At 39.2% G+C, this 18,268-nt stretch overlaps 2 protein-coding genes across 2 annotated transcripts in view; both read right to left on the reverse strand.

Annotated features, from left to right (window-relative positions):
- The window catches only part of LOC101302016 (F-box protein CPR30-like), a 5,284-nt gene extending 640 nt beyond the window's left edge, over positions 1 to 4,644 (reverse strand). The window contains exon 1 of the mRNA XM_004289327.1: positions 3,545 to 4,644. Coding sequence (XP_004289375.1) covers positions 3,545 to 4,644 — 1,100 coding nt within the window. The remainder of the gene's footprint in view (positions 1 to 3,544) is intronic.
- A 7,557-nt stretch (positions 4,645 to 12,201) lies between these two features.
- LOC101302597 (F-box protein CPR30-like) lies at positions 12,202 to 14,748 on the reverse strand. Its single transcript, XM_004289328.1, has 2 exons — positions 13,508 to 14,748; positions 12,202 to 13,061 (listed from the first exon to the last, which is right to left on the reverse strand). Exon 1 carries the CDS (start codon positions 14,746 to 14,748, stop codon positions 13,519 to 13,521), a length of 1,230 nt encoding a protein of 409 aa, XP_004289376.1. The 3' UTR covers positions 12,202 to 13,061; positions 13,508 to 13,518.
- Between the last annotated feature and the right edge of the window lie 3,520 nt (positions 14,749 to 18,268).

Below are 18,268 nucleotides of genomic sequence, written 5' to 3' on the forward strand. Positions count from 1 at the left end.
GTTCAAAGCAGCTGCCAGGTTTTTGGTGCCCCAAAATTTTTTTGGGCCTGAGGCGGCCGCCTGTTCCGCCTCACCTCAGGTCCGGCCTGCAAAGCAGGGTACAATATTGATGATTGATGCAGGGTTGCAGACCCTTTCTCTTCCCCTTTCTCCCCTCACTCGCCTACTAAACGTTCTTCAAACGCCAACTAACGTCCTTAATAAAAAATTGATCCACGCGTCTAAATGGAGATTCCGGGTGCATATGTACACGGGTGCGCTAAATAATTTTCGCTCATTGTAATGACTCAAGTTATCCTCTCAGACTACCCCAAAACCTAACCATGTTTGTCTGTTTGTTTTTTTTCTCTCGTTTTTTTCCTCTTCTTTGTCTCTCTAACTATAGTAGCCATGGTAGCACCTCAGGTAGGCCTTCGCCTTGGCTAGCTTGTATAGCAACGCAAGAGTCTTATATGAATATTGTATTGGTTGGACACTTGACAGAAACTGATGAAGTTCCAAGGCCGAACCCTGATTCGGCGTCCTATAGCCGATGATGGGCCTTTTTGGGATCTTGCCTGGTTTAGGATGCTGAAAAGTACTCTGGGAGTAAACGTGGTCAATTGGGGAAGCAAAGAAATTCAGAAGATGGTAAAATAGACAACACAGATTTCCATTTTCTTAAATTTATACACTTCTGAATAATCATACATCACACGGCACAGTTAGCATGCTGTGAACAGTAAACAGGTATCATGAGGAGAAGGGATACCCAGTAATGATTCATAGTCTTCCCCAATTGACCATATCTATCTGGTAGTTATATGTTTGGTTCTGAACTTCTGATGGTTGACACCAATTTTCAATGGCCATGATCCCAGAAAATAACGGATATAGATTTCAGACTGGTCTTCCCTACCACTCTAACACAACTGATCTCGTAGCGTAATTTTTTCAGTCTACATTTGTTACTGATCTGGATCACTTTCATGGAAGTTTACCTTCATTATACCATTTTCTCTTATCAGTTTGAATTTGTAGAGGCCATAGATCCACCTTACCTCTGATTATACCATAGCCAATGAAGGGGAAAGTTGGTTCACCAAATATAAAAGGAAATTAAAACCCGTCTTCCTGTTAGAAAGATAGCCATAATTAAGCAATATTGCGTGTGCATGAGAGCTATATCAAAACTAACAGAAATACCACTTTGATTGTCTTATTATATTATCACTATTATGTTATCCTATACAAAGTTATGGGTTCTACTAGACTATGACTTGCTACACTCAAATTGCGTAAGCATCTGTATGCTCTATTTTGTTTTCCTGCACTGAAGTTGAACAGTTGAAAATCCTTCTTGTTGTGTATTCCTCTGATTTCTTATGATCTCAACTTGGCATAGTTTCTGTAGTTCTCTTTTATGGTCTTCCCTGTGGGGTTCACCTATATTCTTTGATTGATTGTGTTGATTGAAAACCTGCATTTGTTTTAGTGCCAGATGCATCAGCCTTTAGGAACACATCAATCCTCTTTGGAAATTTGGCTAGATACTCTGCAAGAATCTAGATAATCAATTTTACTGAAAATTTCATGCCTGGATGGATGTGCTTTACACTTCTACTAGAGAAACATTACCTAGAGAGATTTGTGTTGAATGAGCTTGATTTGAATCAGAATCTAATTTCAGATTATTCTTATCCCTGCATAGTTGATTAGTGTGACTAAAAAACATGTAAGTATTAAAGTATATCTTCTGGTCAGCGAAGGGTTTACTGTTACTTTTCCTCTCAAGAGCTTAGAAATATTATTACAATCAAAATGGTTTTCACCTTTGTTTGTGATACTGAAGAGGTGGAACATCTTCATCTTTTCTATACTTTTTTTTTTTTGGTATTTGTATTTTGCTTACTGTTAAATTACAGCATTAGTCCTACAAGATTTTAATCAGGACAATCACAAGAATTTTTGTTAGCTTTTCTTTTTTAAGCTCTAGTTTTAGTTTCAAATTTGTAGTGGCCAAAAATCCTTGGGAGTCTCCACCCTCTACCAAGCCCAATGAAGCTAGTTGGAATGTCTGTAGGAAGTATTTTTCTTTCTGTTAGAAATGGTTCTGGCAGCAGTTTGAAAGTTGAAACTATGCCCTTTTTTTATTTTGTTTTTTTCTTCTTTTTTGTAGACGCGATGACAGCTAGACTGACAAACCAAAAAAATTATCCTAGACTAACATTGTTCTTCAATCTAGAACTACTAATGAAAGTGTATAATCTTTAAACTGCCCAAAGACTCGTATGTTTGCCTAGAACCTAACCCTCTCCCAAATATCCTCCATGTGTTTCAAATATCCTCTTATTCATTCACTTTTATATCACCAAAATCAGAGCTAATACCGCATCCCCAAAGGACTTTGGTTCTTTACCAAAAGCAGAAGGTTTTAAACTTCCAAATCAATCCTGAGAAACAAGTTGGAATCCTCCTTTGAAGAACTAGTCTTCACCCTCCCATGTGATACCACTCCAACTTCCATCCCCTGCTTTGGTCTTGATTCCACCAATCTGTCTTTCTAACACAAATAACAAGGAGAAAACTCTAATGCCTCTTCATCATTCAAATTTCTTCTAAAGCCAAAATCAAACTCATCTGGAAAGTAATTGGAACAAGCAGTCTTCCAACTGTAGAATAAACATATGAAAATTAGTTAACAAAATTCATGTTATGTCAACTGTCTCAGTGTCTCGTTTTATGTTCTCATCATTATTCAGAACTAGCAAAAGTACACTTTGATTCTCTCATGCTTAGTTGTCTGCATGTGAGCTAAATAACCTGGCCTAAAGAATAGTATATAGATGGTTGGAGCTGAGCTCCATGGTGCATTGAATGTTGCTTATTCTTTCTTTGAAGTTGCTAAGCTATAGGACGGATCTTTTGGTCTCTTAGGAACACAAATAATATACGACTTTAAAATCAGTGTATCACTTTGTGCTATGAAGCAAGTTGCATCAGATACCAAATATTTTGGTCAATATAGGAAGCATCTCAGCCCACTGGTGCCCTGCGTCCTGTGTTCTTCAACTGATAACATGCCATAACGAATTTATTCGGATTACATACTTTAGCATTAGTACCGTTAAATGTAAAAGCGTATACTAATCTTCCAAATGTGTTGTACTTTTTCCTTTTGAAATGAGAACCTGCATATTTTAACTTGTTTGTTCTTTTCTATCCCATTTTCAGGAATGAATTTCACTTCGGCGTGCTGGCTCAAAGATAGAAGTCTGGAAGATTTTTGTGGTCAATCTTCTGAACAAATGTAATGCTATGTTAGTTTGTAGGGATTATCATGTGTGTTGTTGCAGGACCAGATGAAAAAAGCATTCTCTTCGGTTAATTACTCATATTTGACTCTTATAACTTTGTTAATTACAATATCAAGTCGGCGTTTTCTATTCCATCTGATGTATTTTGAAATGGAGAACTGAATCTCTGTATGTTTATGGATCTTTGTCATTTATTTGACCTGACCTTAGATTTGTGGCAGCTACTAACTTTATCATAATCATCCAACCTGAGTAAACTCTCTTCGTATTCCAAACTTCGACATCCACTATCCATAAGCACATTTGTTTCAAGAACCACCCCATCATAACCGACCCTTATCGCCTCAGCGTCAGTCTTGTAAGTCCATTTCCCCACAAGCGTACTATCCTCCATGACCAACAGGGGTCTGAGTTTATAAATATGCCTAGGTATATTGGAAAACCTTAACCTACAAAATTTAGTCCAGGAGTCGCCCACCTCATATTCTCTCATCATCCACAGATCAATACAGCTATTTTGTTCACCAAAATGTTTTCTAAAATATGAACCTTCCAAAAAACGATATAAACACAGACATTTTCCCATAGAAACCGTGATACCGTCGAAAAGCTTATCGCCTTCATCAAGAATAGGCATCGACATCCTCCGGAACTCCTCCTTTGCCAGGTCAAATGCAAAGAGGACTTTATCACCACCAGACACATGTACACCAAGCCAGTGAAGTGCCTCATTTAAAAGAATACCGTTACACTCGATGAACATGTCCTTAGGGACTTCAATTGCTTTCCAGACTTGAGCTCTCCATGACAAGATCTCAACCACTTGTTTCTTCTCCTTCTTCTCTTTTCCGGCCACGAGAAATTTGAAGTCGTCAGTGGCAGATAAATAGCCACAACCATGGTACGTTATGCCATATGGTGTGGAGGCGGAAACACGATGATGAGGTACTTGTTTGAAAAATCCAGTTGACGGGTTCCAAATATAGAAGTTTTCATCATCATCATCAAAATTGACTGCACATACCAAACCATTGCCTGAGCACAGTAAGAAAATACCTCGTCGTTGTCTGAAGGGGCAACTAAGCTTTCTGACTGTAGAATCATCTCCAAATAATGGCGTCTTCAACTCCGACGAACTCAACCTACGTCTATCGTAGAGGAGGAGTCTACAAAAACCACGGGTTTGCTGCTCTACAGCTGTTTTAGAATGGGATTTGGCGAAATTTGAATCAGACAATATAATGGAACACCACCTTTTTGAAAGACATGTGAAACGGAATAGAGATTTGACGGGCAATCTGGAGAAGATTCTCACTATAATATCTTCTGGTATGTGTTTATCTGACATATTGCAGGTGTTTTCAGTTTTGCCGGATCCACTCTAGCGGTGAACGAGAAGAAATTTTGACTAAAGTTGCAAGTCCTGCACACGAATTTATAGCATGAACCAGAGGAACACAAAGACTTGATGGAATGAAAAAACAATATCCCATTAGGAATAGGATAAATTCATAAACGAAAAAAAAAAAACCTAAGGAGAGCCACCCTCTCGTCTCTAGCCTGAAACCCTAGTTTTTCCCATCTCACCAGCGTTCCGGTCTACCCTACCTATCATGTTTCTTCAACTATGCATAGATTCAAGATCTTAACTTGGAATTGCAGAGGTCGATCTCAACAACATCGAGACCCAAGATGTTTTGGTCAGCTTGATTTGTTAACATAACCCTAGCCTTGTTTTCCTCTCCGAAACAATGGCAGCGCCGGATTTATTAGAGAATGTCAGACGGCATATGTGTTTGGACGAGGTAATCGGTGCTCCAAAGGATGATACTTGTCGTGGTTTAGGGTTGTTTTGGAGGAATGATGTCCCAGTACTTCTTTGACATTTTTCTGCTAATTTTATTGATGCCGACGTAGGAGAACAAGGCTCGCTGAGAGTTTTCTGATTTACAAGAATTTACGGTTTGGCTGCTACGGCGGATTGTGTGATCGCTTGGAATATTCTACGAAATCTTGCTGCTCATGTCAATCTTCATTGGCTTGTGGCTGGAGATTTTAACGAGGTCTTGTGCTTAGAAGACGAGTCTAGGGGTCCTCCTCGGTGCAGAGCTCAAATGAAGCGCTTTCGGCAAGCCTTAGCCGATTGCTTCCTAGATGATATGGGTTTTGTCGTCCTCGATATACTTGGTCGAACAAATTCACAAAAGAACGTCTGGATCGAGCATGCCAAAACCTCCAATGGAAGAATCTCTACCCTTTTTCTTGAGTTATCACTCTACCTCTGAGTAGATCGGATCATTGTCCCTTGTTGATTGAAGTTAACCTTGAACCATCCACTCGGACTAAAACCCTTATACAGTACTGTTTTAAGGAGATGTGGCTGCAACATCCAGAGTGTAGTAGTATGGTGGAAAAGGGTTGGATGCTTCCGATAACGGGTGATGCGATGACTCAGGTTGGTAGAAAGATTAAACATACAGGAGCGCACCTACTGCGCTAGCACTTTGGTGTGTTTCAACAGAGACAAGCAGAGATGAAGTTGATTCAAGGTAAGTTGGATGCACTTATGAAACAACAATTTGTACCAACTCATTTTGAAGAACAGAGAACTCTCCAGGTGCGTCTGAATGAGGTTTTATCCTCACAAGAAACTTATTGGAGGCAGAGATCCCGTATTCAATGGCTTCGTGATGGAGATCGTAACACAGCTTTTTTTCATCGTAAAGCCTCTAATCGACGGAGTCGAAATAGAGTGAAAGGTTTAACAATTGCAGAAGGTAGATGGACGACAGAACCTAAAGAGGTGGAAACACTTCTGAACGATTATTATGAAAATATTTTTCGGTCCAATGGTTCCGATTCGAATGCTACTGCCACCATCTTGAATTCCTTGCCCACTAAAGTGACTGCTGAAATGAATTTGGAGTTGCTAGCTCCATACATAGATGTTGAGATTAAAAAAGCTTTGTTTCAAATGCATCCATCCAAATCTCTAGGCCCAGACGGAATGTCTCCATGTTTCTTTCAAAAATTCTGGTTAATTGTTGGCACTGATGTTTGTTTGGCAGTTAGAGAACTCCTTCGTACAGGTCAGATTTCTCATGAGTCCAATTTTACTCATCTGATGTTGATTCCTAAAATTAAAGACCCGAAACTTGCATCTGATTATAGACCGATTGCTCTCGGCAATGTGGTCTACAAAATTGCATCCAAGGTGTTGGCAAACAGACTGAAACACATCCTCCCACAGGTGATCTCTCATCTTCAAAGTGCATGCGTACCGGGTCGCTTAATCTCGGATAATACTCTAGTAGCTACTGAAATTGCTCATTTCATGAAAAAACTTCGCCGGCAGTCACAAGGTTTCTTCTCATTGAAACTTGATACTTCAAAGGCCTATGATAGGTTAGAATGGAGATTTTGGGAAGCAGTCCTTCTAACGCTGGGATTTTACCACACCTGGGTTAACATTGTCTCGGTGACAATTAAATCGGTTAGTTACTCAATTCTGATTAATGGTACTCTTACTGGTTTTATCTTAACTACTAGAGGGATTCGTCAAGGCGACCCTCTATCTCCATATCTATTCACTCTGGCTGCAGAAGGACTGTCCTCCTATATATCTGCATCTCAGAGGCAAAGTTTAATCCAAGGAATTTTGGTTTCTCCTACAGCCCCTACCATTCACCACTTACTTTTTGCAGACGATAGCTTTCTCTTTGGTGAAGCTTCTATACAAGAATGTCATGCTTATAAACAGATTATGTCTACCTATGCAAGGGCATCTGGTCAACATATTAATCTGCAGAAATCAAGTGTCATTTTTAGCAGCAATGTATGACCTAAGGAGAAGAATATATTAGCTTCCATTTTGGAGGTTGAATGTGTAGAGGAGCATGGTCTTTACCTAGGCCTCCCTATTCAAGTTGGACAAAATAAGACAACCATATTTAATTTTCTTAAAGAAAAGTTAAGTAAGAAGCTCATTAGTTGGAGAGAGAAGCTTCTCAATGCAGGAGGTAAAGAACTTTTAATCAAGGTAGTTGCTCAGACTCTTCCAAATTATGTGATGAACTGTTATGCTCTTCCCAAGACTCTGTGTGAGGATCTTCAACAACTTTGTTGTGAGTTTTTCTGGGGAAGTACTGCAGAAAAAAAAAAATCATTGGCAGTCTTAGGATCAGATGTGTCTTCCCAAAGATCACGGTGGGATGGGGTTTAAACATTTGTTTTCACATAACCTAGCTATGTTAGCTAAGCAGGGTTGGAGACTTCTTACAAATCCGAACTCCTTAGCTGCTCAGCTCTTCAAAGCCATCTATCATCCACACAACTCTTTTCTTGAAGCCAATATGGGTGAAAGACCTTCATATGCATGGAGAAGTATCATGGAAGCCCGGCCTATTCTACAAGCGGGCCTTCAATGGTGCATTGGTAATGGTTCTTTAGTTAATATCTAGACTGCGGACTGGATTCCAGGTTTTCCGGCCTCCTCACTATCTAAACCTGATGGTACTATTTTTGAGCTAGTATCAGACTTAATTGATGATTCTTCATGGTCTTGGCATTCACATGTTGTCCGAATGTGCTTTCTCCCTGCAGTGGCTGATGTAGTTCTTGCTATTCCCCTCAGTAGGAGATTTTCACAGGACAAACTCTCTTGGAAATTCGACAAGAAAGAATTTTCTCTATGAAATCGGCATATATGGTAGCTAGAGACATGTATCTTAGTGCATGTATTGCAACTGGTTCAAATGTTGATCCTTATTTACCAATTTGGAAGGCACTCTGGAAAGCTAAAGTGCCTAATAAGGTCGCTATTTTTGGATGGCGAGCAGTGCATAATCTTCTCCCAACCAAGTCGGCTTTAAGTCAGAATGGATTTACTAGGGATTTAAACTGTGTTGTTTGTCAACAATCTATGGAGTCCTTAGAACATCTCTTTTGCACTTGTTCTCTCTCGAAAGACATTTTTGGGAAGCCTCCCTTCTCTTTTCCTCACCCTTCTCTTACTTGGAAAGATTGGGTACTGGAGAGAGCTTCTTCTTTAACTTCGGATCTGTTTGGAGTATTTGGCGAAACCGGAATGAGATTTTATGGAGAGATAATGGCAAGAATCCTGATCAAGTTGTTATAGTTGCCATGTCATGGCATGAGGAATACTCTAAAGCACAATCAGTCTTTTCTGGTACAACAGCTCCTACTCGGTAGAAACTGAGAAAACAGTGGCAACCTCTTTTGGGGTCAATTGTGAAACTCAATGTGGATGGTTCCTTCCTTCTTGATGTCACTCAAGGTGGTTTTAAGGGTGTGCTTCGAGACTCTCAGAGTCAGTTCTTAGCTGGTTTTGCACATCGCATGGAACATGTTAGTTCATCTCTTCATGCTGAATTGGAAGCTATAAGGTATGGGGTAGATTTTCTTCAAGCTATGCATATTGCTGATGCTTGGTAACGGTGACTACTCTCAACTCTCTTAAGGATGATTTATCCCCTCTCAGTGCTCTTATTTCGGAGATCAAAGAGACTCTAGCTGCTAACAGAGGTTTTTAGTTTGCGTTTTGCCCCCAGGCAGACCAACTCGGTAGCACACAGGCTAGTTGGTTATGGTTTTGAGTCTAATATCCACCTTGAGTGGTTTTCTCATGCTCCAGACTTTATATTGGATGCCCTCATGTATGATTTGGATCGTATTTAGTAATAAAACTTAATTATTCAAAAAAAAAAGATAAATTCATAAACCAAAGACTCAATAGAATGAATAACCAATATCCCATTCGGAATAGGAAACCTAATGGGACGTAGACACGTCAGACATGTTCTGAAGTAACTTTCTATACAGTAAAAGATCAATATGTATATGCACGCTTTTACTTGTGGAATTATGGTAAACATAAATTACCAAATAAGTGCATAGACAATTTTTCGGTGTTTTCATTTTTGATGGACTATAGCAAATAAATTTGTTCTATCACATCAAATAAATTTATAAACATAAATTCATTTTTGATGCTTTATCAAAAATGAACCGTTCGATCATCTTGAATTTTGAATTGCTAAACGATCGGATGGCTCACGGCTTGATATATGTCATACAAATGTGTATAGCAGCCGAACCCATTCGATTTAAGAAAAATGTCTTTTTCTCTGATTCTCTCCCGAGAGGCTTCTCGTCTGCGGCTAAACCCTAGCAGCGGCGTTGTACCTACAATCGGTGATGCTCGGCATGCCTTCATCTCCGATTGCTTCTTAATTTCTTATGGGGTGGTGCTCCTTTGGTTTACGACTCTTGTTCCTTTAATTATGGTTCTCTTGTGGCAAAAACCTTTCATGGTTTTGGATCTCTTTGCACATCGGCGTGTGATTTCGCTATGAGTGGTTTGTGTTCTTTTCTGTCGACTTGTGATGGAGCTATGAATGGTTCGTATTCCTTTATGCCGGCTTGTGATGGAGGCGATGACTGGTTCCGGGTCAGTCACCAATCCATGTTATATGTGATTGATGATCATGCACAAGGTAGCTATCTCTTTCTTCTCCTGGGGCTATTGGTTTTGACAACCACGGCATCACTGAGGCTGAGTCGTTACTTGGTCGAGAGAGGCCAAATGGAATCTTGGCTTCTTCTATGAGTTTCGAGGCAAGATCGGAAGTTGTTCGTTCCGGCAAGAGGAGTGGTTGCAACGGCGGCAATAAGAGTGACGACAGCTTTGCAAACCCTGTTCCAGGGTTTGCTATTGGGCTTGGTGGGCCTCTTGGATCTTCTTTTCATTTTGGAGATCCGGATTTGGGCTTATGGACTTTCTAACTGGACTTGAATCCAAAGTCTAGTGGAATTGGGTCTTTATGGCCCAAAGCATTTTTCAAGCTTGATTTAGAGATCGACAAGAAGACATGGATGTTGTTGTCAAAGTTTAATACTCTTTGGTGTTTATTAGTCTTCTTGTTTTGGTTTAATGTCTCAAAAGGTGGACGTATTTTGAGTTTATGTTTTTTTAGTATGTTAGTGTGATGAGCGTACTAAGATAGTTTTTGCTCTAAACGGTTACATTTTCTGACGACCACTGACATGTAATCGTTGTACTGTTTTGCTAAACTTCATTAATGGATGACCTTTTTAAAAAAATAAAAATAAAAATAATAATAATAATAAAAAATAAAAAAACTTTTGCGTATTCGATGTCTTCTGAAGTGGATAATGAAAAGTCTCTACCATCGCTTTGAAGTGCAGCTGAATCTAATCAATGGCTTCATTGTCATCCTATAAAGGATTTGCAATGCAACATCTTCCGAGAGTTGTTCGTCCCTCGTTTAAATTGCCTTTGTCGAAGAAGCCATAGACTCCTACTCCTGCGGAATTTGAACTCGAAGTGCAATAGAAATGTAGCTTGAGGTCTACTAAGTCCTAGACTCTCAAGCAACTTTTCTCTTTTTTTTTCTTGCTACATAAAACCCGTCACCTGTTGACCGTGATACACATTAAGCGAAATCTTACACCCAATATACTGATAGGTCTAGCCCGATATTATTTGGTTTACTGTCATCACGCTTTAGTGTTTCACTTGTAAATGAGAAGTCATGAACTTAACAAATGGAACCGAGCGTGACGCTGAACATTCCAGTCATGGTGAGACCCTTATTCAAAAAATAAAAACAAAAAAAAAAAGTACTTAGATTCGACTCACATAAGAGTAATGAACTACTGATCGGTGTAATTTAATTATTATGCGATCAAGGAAAAATCACCAATAGGTTGGCAAAGCTCTTCCGTCGCCTTTAGTAACAGCTCAATGACGAAAAATATTTTAGCACGTAAAACCTTGCTGTAGTAGATTCCTTCAAAAGAATCTTGATATATAGCTAGATTAATGGCATTGGATATTTTCAAGCCAAAGCTTATCTGTTCGTTGGAATCCAGGAAGATGGAAAAGAACAAGAGAGAAATGTACAATCTTGTTCGAAGTAAGTTCCGTTAAGAAACGACGATCGACTCTCAAATGCAGCAATGGAGGTCAAGTATTGCAGCAATGGCACAATCCAACACTCCTAAACGAAGGATATCATTGAGCATCAAAACAAGATAACTGTATTATCAATTTGCAAGTAATATAGGTAGTTGAATTGCCCCCAAATGTCCAGCAATTACCAGTTCCCCCTCACATCTAAATGCTTCTAACATGGTCTACGATTTTGATTATTGGCTTGAGGTATAATTCCGCACAGAACATGAGACTGGTTCAACATTCTAACACATTTGAAAGTACTGATTTCCAACTCTAAACACACAGTAGACCACATTGAACATGACTTTATTCTGTCATCCACTTGCCTTTGGTCTTTGAACATTCACAATCATGCCGCTGTAGTTTAAAGCTCTAGTTGAGAGCATTTCAGATAATGAATAAGAATGACAAAAAAGGTAGTCGAGGTTTCAAGCTCAACTTGAGCAGATTTGAGGAGATTCAAATTCATGCTGTAGTTGAGGAGAAGTAACTTGGCCCAGAAAAGTGGTCGCTACCAGTTACAGGAATGGAGTGCAACATGACATCAAATCTCTAGTCTAGACTCCAGCTAGACTGATCCCAAAATAGATTTCTATGATGAAATACATAGACACCATCCTACATACACACCTATTTTATAAAGCTCAGGCAACAATAACAGCTGAACCCAAATGAGGGAAGTAATAACCAACCAGAAACAGAATCTTTGACAGGATAGTTGATACTATAATTACTGCATGATAAAGCTAGATACATATCATTCCTTGGATGAATAACATAACAAAACAGAGTTCAAGACATAGTTTAGCCTCCAGAAATGATACATTAGGAAACTGACAATAGCAGAAAATGCCGTAACAACTGACAATTCAAGAGTGCACTCACTTTAACAGTTCATGTGATCCACAAACTTGTTCTTGAAGCCATACAATCCAAAACTGCACCCCTACAAAATCAAACCAAAGAACAGAATACTTTCAGAACATTCAGACTTATCAAACCATAAGAATCAATGACCAACAGGCAAGTAGAGTCTTCCACCCAATTTAAGGGGAAGCTCAAGTGACAGCTACAAAAACACTACAATTTAGGTAATAGATATCACACCCCAGAAGCAAAGAGAAGACACCATTAGAAGAAAAGCGCAGTTTCATACTCATCTGTAACTGACCTGCAACAAACTTAAATTCTTGTATTGCACAATGTCAGATAAATCTAGTCCTTCAAATCTAGTCAGAAAAATAGAAGAATGATTGTGTCGAAAACAAATCTGCATTTATACTGCACAATGCAAGATCAATGTTGTCGGGAAGGCCAATGTGTATAAGCAGGTCTGTATATCCTCTGCTTAAACTTATTGATAATGTAAAAAGTTTTAAGCCTCACTGAGGTTTGTCACTAATGTGAAAGAAAATAATTTCGAAGTACATATAAATAGTATTGTGAGCATAGGTATCCAGATAGGAACTTTTGTTGCAGGATAAGAACAGTACGTAGGAAGATAAGTAATGAAGAAACAATCAGTAAGAAAAAAAGGAATATGAACCCATTTCTGCTCTTCAAAATAACAAAACAAGTAAGATCGTCTTGAATTGTATAGTATCTTAGACTCTAGAGTCTAGAAAGAACAATAACACTTTGTCCTATTCTGACAAAGAGTCATAATGTCTTTCATGTCCTCTAACCACCAACATCTGTAAATGCAAGAATAAATTTGGATAATATTCAGCATGGCTTCAGCCGTATATATATTCACATAGAAATCCCTGCAACATATAAGGTCTTCTGTCATTGACCCCAACATACATTCTAACATCCCTACAAGATCAAACGACAACATTAACATACATATCACTAAAACCCTATGCTCCCCTTATGCGTTTTGCCATTTTCTAAAACCTTTACAGTCCTAATATAATTTGAAGGGTATTGTCATCATGAAGAGGTTAATCAAATTTGGATCATGCCATTGTCATGTCATCTTAATACATCTTAACAACCACACATAAACAAGGGAACCTAATCATATTAAACTAATACATAGATTAATAATCCAGATTGCCAAGTATCTAGCAAGAGCTCTAAACAATAATGCTGCCAGTAACTATGTCATCTAAGCAAACCCAGTTAAAAAATAACACAGAAGAAAGGCATAAATGAAGGCATCTAATGCATGGAGCAAGCATTGAAACGCAAGAGATCGGTTACTAACCTGAAGATGAATCAATTATTCCTTCTCAGTCCTGCTTGTTGGGTTCCAAGTACCCTGACATTTTCTTCCACACCAAGAGGGTCATTAAGCCATAGAAGAGTCTCTTCATAGTGTATCATATCACACTCACCCGCCTCAACCATATATTGACCACTACAACCCGCAACATCCTTGTGTAGAAGACTAAGAAGATCAAACCTTACCACCGCATTCGCACCCTCTTGTGGACACCAATCTTCTTCAAACCTCCACACAACCATGCTACTTTCTGTATGGAAGACCGGTCGCTCAATTGAAAGCCTATCAAGTACCATGCTAACCTGGAACACCTTAGTCCAAGATTCAGAAACGCCATACTCCATCATCACCCAGAACTGAAATTGATCAAAATTCCTTTCTGTATAACAAGCAGACACACACAGACACCCTCCCAAATCATCTATGAAGAATTGAATTGGGTTAAAGCTATCTCCCACTACATCAATCAAAGGCAAAGCTATTTCCACAAATTCTTCTTCTGCTAAATCAAAAGCAATGATCTGCTTCCCATATTCATCCTCCTCACCATCGTCGTAATCGAAATATCCGATCCAATGAAGTGACTCATTTGAAAGAACCCCCGTAGTAACCCGATGGATCCAATTTAAATGGCTAGGGGCTTCAATCATTTTCCAAGAGTTGGCTCTCGACGAGAAAACATGTAGAGACCGGTATCCCTTAGAACAAGCGGTGACAACAACTTTGTACTCGTCGGTGGCAGATACATAGCCGAAACCAACTCTTGGTTCAGATTCGTCAATACCCACGTCAGGCAATTTCAGAAACCGAGCAGTACACGGGTTCCAAATATAATAGCCAACAATCCCATCATCATCACGGAGAGATACGAAGACCATACCATTGCACGAGCCCAGCATGTACATGATACGACCTGGTTGCTTGAATGGGCAGGTGAGGTTGGCCACCGAAGAATCGTCACCAAAGGACGACGTTTGGACGTCTAAGGATTGCACCTGAGAGGAAGTGGAGAGCAGGAGCCTTCGAGTAAGGGTCTTACGCTGAGAAGCCAACTTGAAATGGGATATGGCGAATTGGGGATCTGAGATAACTGAATTCCATTCCGTTGAGGTGCAGCGGAATCTGATCAATGATTTCACTGGCAGACCATAAAGGATTTCCGGAGTAACATCACTCGGGAGGCGTTCACCCGTCGTTGCAATTGCCTTTGAAGAAGAAGCCATAGACTGCACTCAGAGTGTGGAACTAGGGTTCTGACAATTTGAGGAGAATAGAAATGAAGCTGAGGTGTTTGTATTGATCTATTGGGCCTATTGGGTCTCGGACTCACAGACAACCTTGTTCTTTTTTTCTTGCTGCACGAAACCTAAACCCCTACCCAGCTGTGATCTAAATGGAACTCAAAAGACACTACACAAGAGACGGTGAAACCAAATTTCGCTGGTGATGTATGATGATGAGCATAGCCTACTAGTCGGTATGTAACGATCAAAACGATCGGCGTATTTTAGTTACTATACGATCAAAGAAAGACTTTACCAATAAGTTAGCATAGTTCTACAACAATGAAAAAAATACCAATAGGTTAGCAAAGCTCTTCCGCAACTTTTTTTTTTTTGAAAAAATGGAGTCGAACTCTTTTAATTTCAATAATACGACCTTAGTAGATCAAGAGAATATCCGAAGACAAAATTCATATTACATAACGATGCTCACTAGACCAATGGGACAAGCGGGGGTAAAACTACAAAACAAGTCCAAACGGCTGGTCAATCGGGAGCAAAACTCCGATACAACTTAAAGAGCCTACAAAACTACAAAGAAAAACTAATGTCCACAAGAGGACTTTAATTTAGCTTAAAAAGCAATAACTTACATAACCAACCAAAGTATACTAGCTCAACGACAAAACCATTTTTAATATAGTAACACCTTAAGTAACCTTAAGTAACACCTCAATGACAAAACAATTTTTAGTATAGTAACACCTTGCAGCCTTTCTATAGTTAGATTCCTTGAAAATAAATTTTTTTTTCTTTTTTTTTTTATTAAAAGAATGACGTACGATCTTGTATTAAGTAAAGAATGAAAAAAAAAAAAGTAAATAATGAAATTACATATACATGACTTACTTGAAATGAGTCATGCACATGCACTGGAAAACACTTTGGCGTCACTTTGATCCAAGATGCAAAGCATGATTGATAATGTGTTCGAGCAATTTCGATTGACAACACCACCACCAGTCATGTCGCAACCAGCCTACTACCAGCAGCGATCGTTAGAGCAGTCATCAACTCCAATTTCTGATCCTAAAACTCAAATTGAGATTGTTCACTCTCATCTCTGGAAGGCTCGAAGCAAGCAAGTAGCTCTCAAGTCGACTGCGGCCACTGGAGGAGTGAAGAAACCACAGTGTTTCAAGCTAGGAGCATCCACACTCCACAAGACCGCCAAATACCAGAAGCGCAGTTTCCGGAGTTCAGCTGCGTCTCTTCTGCTCGAGGATGCCATTTCGGCTCTGTCTAACCTTAACCCTGCTTCTGTTTGCCTGGTGAGTGATACTGGCACTAGTATTCTTAATCTCAATTTTGTGAGTACTGACTGTGATGGCGTAGATTATGTGCTTGTTGTAAAATTGAATGGGAGTGATGTGAATTTCGAAAATGGAGAGGATAAGAGTTCTGACAGGAAGGCTAAGGTGTATAGTGAAGATGTGAAAGAGCTTAGTGAGCTTGACGGTGTTAGTGTAAATAAGCAAGATGATCTGCAAGGACCAAATTCGGGTGAGAATGGGAGAGAATGCACTCCACCTGCTTGATGAAATGCCTCAGTCAAAAGGTTGTGTAGTGTAGGGAGGACTGTTGCAGCTCTTACAAGTATTCGAGACAAAGGTGGGGGACTTGCTCACCAACCTGTAGAAGTGGCATTTGGGGCTAATTATGAAGAAAAGGATGATGGTTTTGACAAATCTGTTGGGAACACATTTCTAGGTGTTGAGGTTTTTACTCTCGTGGATGTTGACAACGGATTATTGAATTGTAATTTTGGTGAAGAAAATGTTTGCATGGATAATAGCTATGAGAAAATGCATGTTATTCTAAAATGGTGCTGGAGTTAATATTGGAGAAGTGGAAATCACTATCTGGTGACTGTTGAAACACAATCTCAAGTGAACATAGTGCAGTGGCTTAATTTTCTGCTGGCAGCCTTGTCATTGCGAGACAAAAGGGATTGTACTCTTGCATGGAAGCATTTGACGGAATTAGTGAAATGTTTCAAACCTCATTGTCTCAAGGAGATATTTTGGGACTTGATGTGCATGGAAGAATATTGATGGCTTATGGCCTTATGGGAAAGAGCATAGGTTTGTGGAAACCACTCAACTGGTGATGGATATCAATAACTTGGGGCTTATGTTGGACAGGGAAGCATAAGCTACTCTAATAGGAGCATCTATCTCTGATCTTGATTTTCAATAGGCTTTTGTTGTGGTATTGAGTGACTTGTCCAAGCTCTTTGTCATGGTCTAGTGATTCCAATGATAATACTGGCAATACACTTAATGATGGCACATTTGGGATTTCAGTGAAGGGGCATGGTGGAGATGTTGTTGATATGTTTTGTGAGATGCAGAGAATGGGTGTTCCATCTGATGATCATATTTTTTTTAGTGTTCTTTCTTCTTGCAGTCATTGTGGGTTGGTCAATGAAGCAAGGGACATTTTATATCATATGGGCAAAGTTTTTGGAGTGCTGCATAATGTCCATCACTATGGGTGTATGGCTAATATTTTGGGTTGTGCTGGTCAGCTCAATCAAGTATATCAGCTTATATTGTCGAGAAAACATCTACCAAGAGTACAATTTGGGAGCTTGGGATCTAATGAGGTTATATTCATCAACTTGCTTACAGCATGTGTCATGTATGGTGATATAAAAAGTGGTTGTCAAGTGCTGGACATTGAAACAAATTTGCCATTAACTAGTGCCTATGCATATGGGAAAGAAATATCAGGTAGTTCATATGTTTGTGGGAAATTGATTGGTAGAGCAGTAAGGTTGTCTTTGATTGCTGACGCGGTGAGTCATCCTGAAGTGCTTCTAGTGATTAAGAAGTATAAGTCTTGGATGGATGGAATATGGGGGAGCATGGTTTCTTGCATGATAAAAAAATGGGGTGGCATTGTAACAGAACATGGATCACTGCTGAGATGCCTTAATTAAGCTGTATAAATCGCATTCATGGGAAGGAAAGGGGACTTGCAAATGAAATAATGCAGGGTGATTATGATATTCTAAAATTCAGGTTTGTCTTGCTTACAGTGAAATTTGTTACTTATGTTACTATTGTTGCAGACTTTGGTATAACTGAATATGCAGACAATCCTCATATCAAAGAAGTGATTAGTCTTGCTTTGGAGTTGCAATATGAACTATCCCATTTTCAGGAATGATTTTCACTTCGGCGTTCCGGCTCAAAGATAAGAAGTCTGGATGATTTTCATGGTCGATCTTCTGAACAAATATAATGCTATGTTAATCTTTCATGCGTGTAGTTTGAGGACCGCATGAAAGCATTCTCTTCTGGTTGGTTACTCGTATTTGACTCTTATAATTTTGTGAAATACATATCAAGTAAGCTTTTTACTATTCCATCTGATGTATATTGAAATGGAAAACTGAATTTCCACATGTTTATGGATCTTTGTCATTTATCTGGCCCGACCCTAGATTTGTGGA

This window comes from Fragaria vesca, linkage group LG1, assembly GCF_000184155.1.
Source record: "Fragaria vesca subsp. vesca linkage group LG1, FraVesHawaii_1.0, whole genome shotgun sequence".
Taxonomy (NCBI): Eukaryota; Viridiplantae; Streptophyta; class Magnoliopsida; order Rosales; family Rosaceae; genus Fragaria; species Fragaria vesca.